Source organism: Hydra viridissima, unplaced genomic scaffold (genome assembly GCF_058129835.1).
Source record: "Hydra viridissima isolate aposymbiotic clone 2 unplaced genomic scaffold, HvirCarnegie_v1 scaffold_15, whole genome shotgun sequence".
Lineage (NCBI taxonomy): Eukaryota > Metazoa > Cnidaria > Hydrozoa > Anthoathecata > Hydridae > Hydra > Hydra viridissima.
The window spans coordinates 1,968,746-1,981,991 of NW_028324314.1; the positions used below are offsets into that span (position 1 = coordinate 1,968,746).

The 13,246-nt window shown below is 31.2% G+C and overlaps 1 protein-coding gene and 1 pseudogene across 1 annotated transcript in view; both read right to left on the reverse strand.

Annotated features, from left to right (window-relative positions):
- Window positions 1–13,246, reverse strand: part of LOC149878119 (interferon-induced very large GTPase 1-like) — a 34,360-nt gene that overhangs the window by 14,330 nt on the left and 6,784 nt on the right. Inside the window, exon 3 of the mRNA XM_090073421.1 lies at window positions 1,984–2,256. Coding sequence (XP_089929547.1) covers window positions 1,984–2,256 — 273 coding nt within the window. The remainder of the gene's footprint in view (window positions 1–1,983; window positions 2,257–13,246) is intronic.
- LOC145189434 (uncharacterized) lies at window positions 5,113–10,837 on the reverse strand (annotated as a pseudogene).

The following is a 13,246-nucleotide window of genomic DNA, read 5'->3' on the forward strand; positions in this document are numbered from 1 at the left end:
CCATCAAGTACATATGCAAGTATGTCTATAAATGCTCAGATCAAGTAGTGCTTGAAATTGCTGGGGGCTTCAGATTGGATAAGGTCCGGGCTAATTAGACTAGAGGCTACATAGTTGCAATAAAGCAGTATGGCGAATACTTGGATTTTAATTTTCTGACAAATTTACTCCGTGGGTGAGAAAACCTTACACAAAGTCAGCAGGAAGCTCCACGGTAAAAATTAACCGCTTTTTCCAACTGAACTACTAGTGGAGGTTCAGAGTGCTATTACCTTCGCATCCTTTTACATGTGGTGAGAGGTCCAACATCGTTTGAGGCACTTCAAATTGCTAGTTACACAATTTAGGAAAATTTTCGCAAAGCCTTCCAGCAACGAGGTATGCTGGAGTTTAACCGTCACTTGGATGTTTTCAATAGGCAGCCCTTTTCAAGTCACCTCCAAGAATACAGGAATCGTTTTCCATTAGTTCCACTTACTGAAAACCTGCATATGCACGTCAGCACTGGGAAAACCACTCGGAAAATATGCCAGAAGACAAACTTCTTCTTGCCAGAAGGCAAACCAATACTGACACACTCTAATTCATACCGGACATTTTTAACGCAGCTCTCATCCAAATTGAAGATAGAGTCAACAAGACTTTTGCGAATCTCCTTTCTGCATATGGCTTGCCATGTCCTGAAAGAACTACAGAAATGCCAATTTGCAATTCTCCGATATGTGAGAAGTTGTATGACAGAGCCAAATTTGAGCAGGAGGTTGCCTCTTAGGATCCCGAAATTTATTTCGCTCCAGACCAACAAGATGCGAAACGTGATTCAGGGTGACACAGGCGGCATTTACTTTCCTGACGCTCCATTAGGATCAGTCAAGACCTTTGTCATAAACACACTCCTAATAAAAGTCACAAGCACAGTTGCTATTGAATTTGACACAGCCAGTTCAGGCATTGCAGCGAAGTTTTGACGGTTGCACAAGCTATTCAACATTTGACATGCTTCTTCAGCAACATAGAAAAGACTTTCCTGTTTGCAATATGAGTGCAGGCTCTGGGGAGAGATCTCCAAAGCCTGCACTCATATCGCAAACGTTTGTTTCATAAAAATTAAACCAATGTTTGGCAAAAGTCATCTAAAAGTAAGAGCAGAAATCCTCTCATTAATCTGTCTGAGGATCTCAGATCAAGCGGGAGTCTGTCAACTTCTTCAAAATTGGTCTTGTTTTCCATAATGCACTCATCCCACACAGTGTTCTTCTCATTTGAAATATGTTCTACATAAAAAAGTCACCCTCTTCAAAAAAGCGCTTCTCTCTTCATTAGAAAAGTTCTTCTCAGTTGAGAGTTTTCCACATAAAAAATAGCTGGAATTCTAGCGCATTGCACCAAGTACTCCAGCTAGTTTTAAATGCTAATAAAAGCGGGTACACGAGAGCAGAAATTTCACATAAGGACTATGCCTTGTTTCTTTTATCAGCTAATAATAAATCGCAAACCATTCATTAGCTTTATAAACGCAAACACTGGCATAAAGCTGGAAATAAATTACAGTTAGTTAATTAGTATTACAGTTATCTAGCTAAATATTTTTTTTAAAGTGGTTAAAGTTGAATCGCCCTAAAACATTATGCTAATTTCAAAAGTTAAATAGTAGAAAGAATTATCAATGATCACAAAAAATTTAAAAAATTGTAATAAGAAGTTATAAGAAGTAATAAAAAGTTTAAGAAGTTTAAGAAGAATAAGAAGTAATAAGAAGTTTAAAGCTATGAAGTTTGAAAAATTCTGTCTTGGAAGCTCGGATTCAGAATATTTTCAGCTAATATTTGCCACAAAACTTTACTAATCTCTAAAGCGTTCTTATCGACATCTGTCGTATTCAAAACGTTGGATTGAAAAGATTTCAAAAAAGTTGCTAGTAAAAGAGCACCAAATATTTTTTACTTTTCAAATACAACGCAGGGCATTAAAAAATCAACTCACATCTTTGCTTTTTAAGACAAAGAATTCCTCGCTCCATTTACTTTTACCAAATTTGCTAATTGATTGAATTTGAAAACAGTAGTTTCCTGGTTTGTCACAACATATCTTCACCTTGGAAAGAAGTTTGTCGTTTTTGTAACTCATGAGAACGTTTTCTAACTCAATGAAACATGTTGACCAATCATCACCTAGCTTATAACGGAAGCAAAATTTTGAAATTTCGCATCTCAGTGCTTTCCATTTTAGAATAACCTTTTCCTCCTTTAGAGATATCTACAAAGGAATAAAAGTTTTAAGTTAATAATATTGACTTAATATAATAAAAAATAAGTATATATAAAATAAAGTTCATGGTATTGTGCGTCAGAAAAGAAACTATGTAACTCCATAAGCAAATGACTAACTTAATTTAGCTGGAATTTTGAGTGGAGGTTAACTCGTGAGTTTTTTTTTTAGCTTTATAGCGAGTAATTAGCGTTTACATCAATCCATTAAGAACTCAGAAAAATACTGTTTTCAGGGAAATTTGTTGCATAAGCAGCGAAAATAAACTTAGTTATATAATATTTTATTTCTAACCACATACCTAAGGGGTCTAAGTTTTTAATCAATCACTTTCTGATTAAAGCTACAATGATGCTCTCTATTCACCAAGTACAAGAGAATAAGCGAAAAAAAAATTCTTTCAAGATTTTTTTAATCGTTTCTGTTGATCTGTAACTTAAACTTGTTCTTTTTTTGAATTTTGTTCGTCATTTCGTTTAACAGTGAAATAAAAATGCAACAAGAATAAAAACAACTTTATTTAACATAGAAAATAAGTTTACAAAAAACATATCGTAAGATATAAGTGAGTTTTTAATCTTTTAGCTCAGCTAAAAGTTGCTGTATTGATCCATTTTAGGATTTTAATATTTGATTTCAATTGCGCATAGCGTTCAGGCTTTTTGTACTTACACTAATTTGTAAATTACGGGTATCCTTCCAGCCACACTTAATTTTGTATTTGCAATCAGTGCAGTTCCACAAAGTTGCTAGCTTTAGTTTTTTACTTAGTGAAGATTGCATTTAAGTTGATACGTTTGGTTATTTCATATATGTTCTTCATGGATTTCATTTACTCTTCTGTATGTTCTTTTCCGCAAGCATCTGGTAAAGGAACATCAACATTCTGATGAGAATGTTGACGTTTATTGAACAGAAACGTTCAACTGCGCCTTCTATTAAGTATTCTATAACCTATTCTATAAATCACAAATCTCTTCTATTAAGTATTCTATAACCTATTCTATAAATCACAAACAAGATAGTACCAGATAACACATGGACGTCGGCCTAATGTCTTGCCGACATGTTTTATATCAGCATTAGATCGGCATTGTTTTACTTCATCAGCCTGATATCGGTCCGACAAATAAAACAAATTAACTTATGTTCCATCGGAAAACATCATTGATTTGATGTCTGCGAACGCACCATTAAATGACTTGTTGTGTGAATGTTTACAATGCGCAGGCGTAATGATACTAAACGTGCGCAAACGGAAACATTTCTTGTCTTAAAGTATTCATTTGCAATACTTTGAAATTTTCAGCTGAAATAAGCTTTACACGTTAGTAAATTTAGTATTTAAGACTTGAGTTCTCTATCAAAGTTTATCTTTATAATAAATTGAAAGCCAAGTTTTTATTTAACTTTTAAATTTATTTTGAAGACTATCTTTTTAATACCAAAAATGAAATCAAACTAATGCTAGAAATTAACACAACGTGTGTTTTAGTATACATATATATATATATATATATATATATATATATATATATATATATATATATATATACAAAATATATAATGTATTGTTATAGTGTAATAATACAAAATACTCTTGTGCATTTGAGAGTGCTCGATACTATTGAATAATAGAGCAATATTGTATAATAAAATGAATAAAAGAACCTTTTATATGGAGTTTCATGCCTTTCGGCAATTGGATATTGGCAAATCAGGATACAATTCAAAACTCACCTACCAACCGCAAATAGACAAACATAAAAGTAAACCTCGTAAACGTAAAATTATATGGTATAACCCCCCGTTTAGCAAAAATGTTGAAACTAATATAGGAAAGCGGTTCTTAGCTTTAATTGACCAACACTTTCCAGTTGGACATAGGCTTCATAAAATTTTTAATCGAAACTATATTAAAGTTAGTTATAGTTGCATGCCTAATATCAATTCTTTAATAAATGTTAATAATAACAAAATTCTTCAAAGCGATAAATATAAAACAACAAAAAAAATGCAACTGCATTGACAAAAAAAATTGTCCGTTAAAGAACCAATGCCTTTCTAGCAATGTCGTATACCAAGCCACTGTAAATTCTGGAGATTCTCAATTCAAAGACAAAGTTTATTTCGGTATAAGTGAAACAACATTTAAACTTAGATATGCCCACCATCTTAAATCTTTCAACGCACTTAAATATAAAAATGAGATCGTTATTCGACACCAGGGACTAAAACATTTGACGTCTTTTTGTTTTGTATCGGTATAAAAACGTCAGAACTCGTTCTACCATAATTTTATTTTACTCGTTCTACCATGATATATATATATATATATATATATATATATATATATATATATATATATATATATATATATATATATATATATATATATATATATATATATATATATATATATATATATATATATATGAAGACCACTTGGGTAAAACCACAGATGTCACATTTTTCTCATTTTGAGAAAAATGAAACTTTGTGTTTAGAGACATCAGATATCAGTTCATTGATAATCTATTCATTCCAAAGTATTTTTTTATGACATTATTGTCTAAACACAATATATAAATGCAGTCTTTTTGCGAATTACAAATAGTATTTGTTCACAGTGTCCATTCGAAGTCAAGACACTCAATTTGGACATCTGTGATTTTTCCGTTGTAAATTCAGCAGCTTGTAAACTAGATTAACTTGTAGCCTTTAAGAGCACTTATTCTGTTAAAAGTACATTGTAGTAGATAATACAAATCAAATAACTCATCAAGTTTTTACAAACTTTATAAAAAGTACTCATGCAACAAATTGTTTCCACAACCCTATCTACTATATTGTCTGTAATCCATCACTTTGCGTTAAAGTTCTATAGTCCAGACAAACACCCGATTGAGAAAAAACCCTTAATAAAAATAAATGTTATTTTTATTTTCAACAAAATATTTTTACAAATATATAGATATACGTTTTCTAAATAGTTTTACAATATTTTTTTACATTCTCATACTCTGAGTCAGAGATTTGCTCTGGTTCTGATTCCTGGACAAGTAGGTTATCAACTGGCAAGTGATCATAGAAAGACTTATTTTGTTCACTTATAAATTTTTTTAGTTTTAATAAGTCTTTGAATTTTTCAAAAGAAAGTGGCAACGGGGCTATGTATGCTTGTTTTGGCTTATCAGAAACTTCAAAGACATGTTTAGATCTGGTCAATCTTCTCCCTCTTATTGAACCAGAACATGATCTAGACCTATGGGATGTAACACGCATAGAACTAAATATACCACTCCAGTGTTCCCTATACATAACGAAGTTAGAATAAGCCTTTGATATTTCAACTTCTCTGAGTGAACGTGTCTTAAATGGACAAACAACTAAAAAGCTTGGCTTTAAAAACTCTTTAAACTATAGAAACTTTTCTTGTGTCATATTTATAATGTTGAATGGCTCTAATTTTTTGCGAGATGCCTGAATAACACTCCTCCAATCTGCGGGTGTTTCTGCTGGAAACTTTTGATTATTAATAGCCATATCTCTGTCACATTCCTTGTAGGAATGACCTCTAATAGGATATGAAACTTTTATGCTGTCAAATCTTTCTATCTTATGAACTAGATAATAAAAGAAACACAAAGCTGTCCAGGTTTTATTTTGTCCTGTACAGGAATCACAAAGCAATTTGATATGCTTAACATTTTAAGGCAAATGACAATTAAAAAAATCATGAAGCATAGAACATACATCATCAGAGCCTTTGTTGCCTACAGTTTCATCATAGTAATAAAAATATACTTTTTGAATAGAATGTATGTGAATGTTGAAAGAGTAAAATGACAGTTGCCTGGAGTAGTATACATCTTGAGTTGAAATGTTTGGGCATTTAAGATTTTTTTGAAAATCAAAGCAGATTGCTGCGCAGTCTAAAGTTTGCTGAGCTTGTAAACGTGCAGTTCTTTTTCTTTGGTAAAACATTTCAGCTTTTCTCTGATGGAGTTCAAGAGATCGATTCAAAGCATTTTTCTTTCTTAACAAATCATTAGCAGCAACAGAGTCAATAGGTAATTGACAATCTATTGCAACTATTTTCTTCTTTGTTAAATCACAAAATGAGCAGGTGTCCTTTCTAGGATATCCACATGAAATGTTAAACTTTAAATTAAAAATTTTACGATAACTTTCATAGGAACACTTTTCTAAAGGATACTTTTCTTTAAACATGGAGTACATTTTAAAAATATTTAAGTCTTCTGGAAGGTAAAGCCTAGTAGATTTTGTTCTAGTATAATGAGAAGATTGTCCTCGAAGTGACTTGATATTCTGCACTCATATCAATGTTTTTAACAGAAAAAGCATGCTTTTTGTTTTTATGACGTCCTCTCAAGTCTTTACAAGGTAGACCTAATGATTGAAAAGAAAATAATTGAAATAACATGACAAAACAAAGTTTGTGTCTTTAAAAAAAATTCTTAATAAAAACATCTTATTATTTTAATGCTCCATCCTTATATATAAAAACCCCTAATGAAATTTTTGCAAGGCATCAATTACTAATAAGGCATCCAACATCAGGTGAATCTCTTGAAGACTTTCTTCAGAAACTACGCAAACTTAGCAAAAACTGTAATTATAAAGATGTCTAAACTGAACAATATCGAGAGGAACAAGTAAGAGACGCTTTTATTTCTGGAAAAACCTCAAATTACATTCGCCAACGCCTTTTTGAAAATTCAACATTGAATTTACAATCAGCATTTAACCAAGCTCGCGCTCTTGACATTGCCCAGAGGAACTCTGAGTCTTATATACAGAAACCCCCCCCCCCCCCCCCATCATCAACCAGTCCAAATATTGTTGCTGCTATAGAGTTACCAGAAGAATCTTCAGCAGCACTTTCAATACCTATTCATCCACAAACAAATTGTATTTATTGTGGTAATCAATCTCACAACCAACTCAATCGAACCTCTGCTCGGAAAAATTGTCCAGCTCAAAATGTAACATGTTTTAAATGTGGGAAAAAAGGACATTTCTCCAAAGTTTGTCTTGGCCGGTCAACCAATAAGACCCACAGTGTTACTGCTGCAGTGCATAAACCAAGTTTGTGTACTCTTTCAAGCAGTTGTCCTAAGAGCCTTTCTAATGCATCTGTTGTTGTCAAAGTTAATGATGAATCATTAACGGCACTAATTGATTCTTGTAGTTCAGAAAATTTCATAAGCAAAAAAATTATTGATAATTTGAAAATAAAAGCGTTACCCAGTAAAAGAAAAATTTCTAAGGCCCTCACAACAATAGAGTCTGGTTTGGTAGGTTGTTGTTCAGTTAACCTCGAACAAAATGGTTTACTGTATAATAATATTCGATTTGGTGTCTTGGAAAATCTTTGTAGTGATATCATACTTGGATATGACTTCCAAAAGCAACACAAAAATTTTATTTTCCCATTTGGTGGAGAAAAAGAAGACTTAATAGTCACGAAGGAAAATAACCAATGTGCACTGCAAATGGCTGAAATAAAAATATCTTCCTTGTTTATGGGTATTTCAAACAAAACGCAGCCAATAGTTAATAAATCAAGAAGGTTTAACAAAGATGAACAAAATTTTATTGAAAGTGAAATATCTTAGCTATTATCAGATGGTATAATTGAGCCATGCTTCTCACCATGGAGAGCCCAGGTAATGGTTGTAAAGAATCTTACTAAATCAAACAAAAAAAGACTTTTGATTAACTACTCACAAACAGCTATCCTTTAGACTAAATTAGATGCATATCCTCTCCCCAGAATAGATGATATGATAAATGAACTTGCAAAATACAAGGTATTCTCTACCTTTGACTTAAAAAGTGCTTACCACCAAATTCCTATAAAAAGTTCAGATAAAAAGCATACATGATTTGAAGGAAATGGTAAATTGTTCCTGTTTTGCAGGATTCCATTTGGAGTAACTAATGGTGTGTCTATGTTCCAAAGATCTATGGACAAATTTGTTGAAGAAGAAAAGTTACATGACACTTTTCCATACCTCGGCATTATAACCATTGGTGGCTATGATCAAGCACATCATGATGAAAATTGTCTGCAGTTTCAAAGCGCCTCACAACGTTGGGGCTTAACATTAAATGAATCAAAATCTGTCATTTCAGTTCTTTCAATAAATATTCTTGGTTATTGCATAAGTCATAACAATATAAAACCAGATACTGAACGATTACGTCCTTTAGATTTATTACCTCCTCCATCTGATGTTTTATCACTTCGTCGAACTTTAGGTATGTTTTCTTATTACTCAAAGTGGATCCCTTCTTTTGCTAATAAAGTTCGACCTTTAATTAATGTTAAATCATTCCCAATCGATAGTGAAGCATTTGAAGCATTTCAATTACTTAAAAGGGAACTTCACTCTGCCACTTTGAGTTCTATTCATGAGAGTTTACCTTTTGTTGTTGAATGTGATGCATCAGATGTAGCTGTATCAGCTACCTTGAATTAAAATGGTCGCCCAGTTGCTTTCATATCTCGGACATTAAACAAAAGTGAAACTAATTACCCTGCAGTAGAAAAAGAAGATGTGGCTATTATTAAAGTTGTTCGAAAATGGCGACATTTATTGTTACAAAATCAATTCCAGTTAATCACTGATCAGCGTTCTGTAGCTTTTATGTTTGATAACCGAAGGAAAACAAAGATTAAAAATAGTAAGATTCAGTGCTGGAGGATGGAAATAGCAGAGTTTAGGTATACTATATCGTAATGTCCTGGAAGTCATAATGTAGTCCCTAATGCACTTACGCGTGCTTTTTGCGCCACAACTCAGCCTTAAACAAACCTAAGCGATATACATAACTGTTTATGTCATCCAGGAGTAACTCGTATGCTTCACTTTGTTAAATCTAAGAACTTACCTTTTTCCACCGAAGAGGTCAAGAAAACTTGCTCTAACTGCCATATTTGTTCAGATTTAAAACAAATGTTTTATCGATCTGCAAATGTCAGTGAGTTAATCAAATCGATACGTCCAATGGATCGTCTAAGTATAGATTTTAAAGGACCATTGCCATCGAATTCTAGAAATTAGTATTTATTTACAGCTATTAACGAATATTCTCGGTATCCATTTGCTATCCCGTGTCCAGATATCAGTTCAACAACCGTTGTGAAATGTTTAGACCAAATATTTTCTTTTTGTGGTTTTCCAACTTACATTCATTCTGACAGAGGCTCGTCATTCATATCTAATGAACTAAAATCTTACCTGACTCAGAAAGGAATGCAACAAGTAATTCCACTCCATATCATCCTATCAGTAATGGACAAGTTGAGAGGTACAATGGGTTGATATGGAGAAATATTTGTTTGGCACTAAAAACCCACTACCTAGATGTTAGAAATTGGGAGATTGTTCTATACGATGCCCTTCACTAACTCCGTTCTTTATTATCAACTGCAACTAATTGCACACCCCATGAGAGATTATTCAGTTTCCCTCGGCGTTCATCATGTGGAACTTCATTACCCTCATGGTTAACTCCTGGTCCCATTTTTCTTAGACGTTTTGAGCGAACAAACAAAAACGATAATCTTGTTGATAAAGTCGAAATAGTGGATGTAAACCCAACATATGCTAATATTCGTTACCCGGATGGACGAGAATCAACTATTTCACTTCAAGATCTTGCACCATATTCTGCCCCACAAGAAAAGTCTTGTTACATAATTGTAATAACTTGTAATACCAACGAGAATAGAATTATTGAATCTCATGATAATGTAACTGCGGAAGTGTTTAATGTAAATAAAAGCCCATCACCGAAAATTGCATTTGAAATAAGTGTCGAAGTAAATAAACCAATAAATGAATCATCTACTGACGTTTTGCGACGTTTTCCAACTTACAAAGTTCCTGCAAAATTTGATGACTGTATACTAAACTGATGAAGCTAGTTGTCTTTTCTATATAGATGGGAAGATTGTTGTGATTCTTAGTGTTTATATTATTGTTTTTGAACTTTTTGTGTTATATTTAAAACTCTTGAATCTTTAGATAAGTATATTATTGTTGCATAAAGCCTTTATCAAGAGGTTTATGTTTTATTGGGTTCATCACAAAATCATAATTTATTTTTACATACCTATTGCTGAAAGAACTCCTTTGATTCGCCTTACACAATTTTCAGTCAAACCAAATATAGATATCAATGCTTTGATACACACACATATTATTGTAGAACTCTTATCTCGAACATTTTTCAGGTGGTACTTATACAAATAACTATGAAATTTAGATTGTTAAATTATTGAATTTCTGCTTCGTTGACGCTTAATGTCATGAATAGAAAAAAGAGAAGAAATATACAAATCCTGCTCATCCTTTATTTTCAAGTTGTTGAAATATATAAGTTTTATTCTGTCATCTTCTGTTGTAACTTCAAAACACTTCAGAGTAACACACTTACACGGTATTCCTATAACATGATCTCGAGTAAACTCTCTTTTTCGTTAGGTTTTAGGTTTTTCTGTGACTGTAGGGTTGTTTAGATTATCCGCCACCATATTTTTTTTAATGATAAATGTTGGTCACGTGACTTGCTATTTTATTATTATTGGTTTAGTTATAAATAACATGGACAACTGCGTTTTTAACAAAGTAAACATTGAACAACAGTGGTTGTTTCAAAGTTGCCTTTTTTTTAAAATGACCATCGAACCTTATGACAGTTTTTTTGTTATGAATTTTTAAATTAAAATAGCTTAGTACTAGAATATCGTAAAAATATCTAAAACTCAAAATTTTCAAAAAGTGGACATCTGAGGTTTTACCAGTGTGGTCTTTATATTTTCCTTTCTTTTCTTTTCTTTTCTTTTCTGTTCATTCTTTTCTTTATTTCTCTATTGCTTTCTTTCGTTTCTCTAATTCCTTATTGCTTTCTTTCTTTATCTCCTTTCTTTCTTTATTTCCTTCCTTCTTTATTTCATACTATCTCTTTTTCTTCCTTATTTTTTTCTTTCTTTCTTTTTTCTTTTCTTCCTTTATATCTTTTCTCCTTATTTCTTTATTTGTTTGTTTCTTTATTTATTTCTTTTCTTTCTATATTTCCTTTCTTTTTTATTTTATTTATTTCGTTTCCTCCTATTTCTTCTATTTTGACGTTAGAGCATACGATACAGTAATTATTGTTAATTTGTAAATGTTTTTATATATTTTTGATTTGTATTTCATGGCTAATGATTGCCGTTAGACATGAAACTTTAAGTACCATACATAGTTGTTGTTTTTCCATGTTATATTGATATATATATATATATACACACACATATATATATATATATATATATATATATATATATATATATATATATATATGTATATTGCTCTACTTATACAAAATATTGAGCACTCTTATACAAACATGAGATATTGTATTTGAAAAGAATACAACTTGAAACATATATATATATATATATATATATATATATATATATATATATATATATCAATTTACTATTAAATTTTCGTTTATACAATTTGCTTAAGCAGTTTTGCCTTGTTAAACTTACTTAAATAAAAATTTATCTTTATACTAATATATTTATAAAATACATACAATATATAGACGAGAAAAAAACATAGATTATATTGATTGAAAAATGTATGCATTAGTTTTATATTTTATAATGAAATTGGAAGTTTGAGAAGTACAATTATAAATTGTTATTTGATTTTATTAAATAGTATGTAATAAGTGCCGTTATGTTATCAAATTACGACACAACTTGCATACAAATATATTATGCAATGTTGATTAGGTTTGTATTCTGGTTTTGTCAACAGATTTAAATTTGTTATTTAATTAATATAGTAAATTTTAAAATGTTGACGATTGAGTGCTGAATGAAACATATAAAAGTACAAAAAAGATGTATTCAAACTTTTAATTTAGATTTGATTTAATTTGAAATGGAAAACAAATTATACTTAGATGATATAGTTAAGTTGCTGGTGGAAGTCAAAAAGCAGAATGATGACATAAAGCCTCAAACTCAATGTATTTCACAACAACAAAATGCTTTTTTTTAACGCATCTTGATTTACAGATTGGTATAGTTAACCCCAAACTGCCTGAAAATGTAATTTTGCTATTGCAAACATTTGAACAGGTGCATAATTTTGAAAAGAAATAGCGACTGTCAACGCCGGACAAGTTTCAGATTGTGAGTCTTTTTTTCTATTGACAAACTTAAACTATTTTTTCTTTAAGTTTAACTTATACATTGTGTTTAGACACAATATCTTGGTCTTCAAGGAGGTGTTACTTTAAAAGAGGGGTCAGACGAATAATAAAAATGGTCATGACTGATGATTTGGCAAACAGTTTTAATTTCATGGGCCATGGAAATAAGCATGTTTTTTCTGTACTGCAGCTTAAGGACATTGTTTGTGGTTAGCAAATAATTGTATGTGTATATTTGAGTAAATTGAAAAAAGTTACTATTATTGTTTGAAAAAGAGTGTTTTTGTGAAAGAAGACTTTAGTTTTCAAGCAGTCAAGTGACTTTTTCCTGCGAAACTAGTGTCTTGTGATCAAATATTTCCGTTAAAATGCTTATCAGTGTTTATGATCTTTTTTAATAAAATTTACTAAAAATCAACAAATAAAAATCTAAATTCATGCGCAAGCATAGAATCAACAAAACTTATTTTAGAGTGCTCGCACCACTGAATTGTGATCTTTTCAGAAAAACAAACCATTAAATCACAGCTTTATAAATGTTATTATAAAAATACAATGGTAACAACATGGTAATGAGTCAAAATTTTTTAACTCTAGTGTTAAATTTAATGGAAAAAACATTTATGGTTTTTTGACTGAAGTTTGTTTTTCATGCAGTATTGATATGAAAATTATTAGAATAGCTGAGATTGGAAAATTTCCTTAGTATAAGTTGTAATTTAGTGGCATA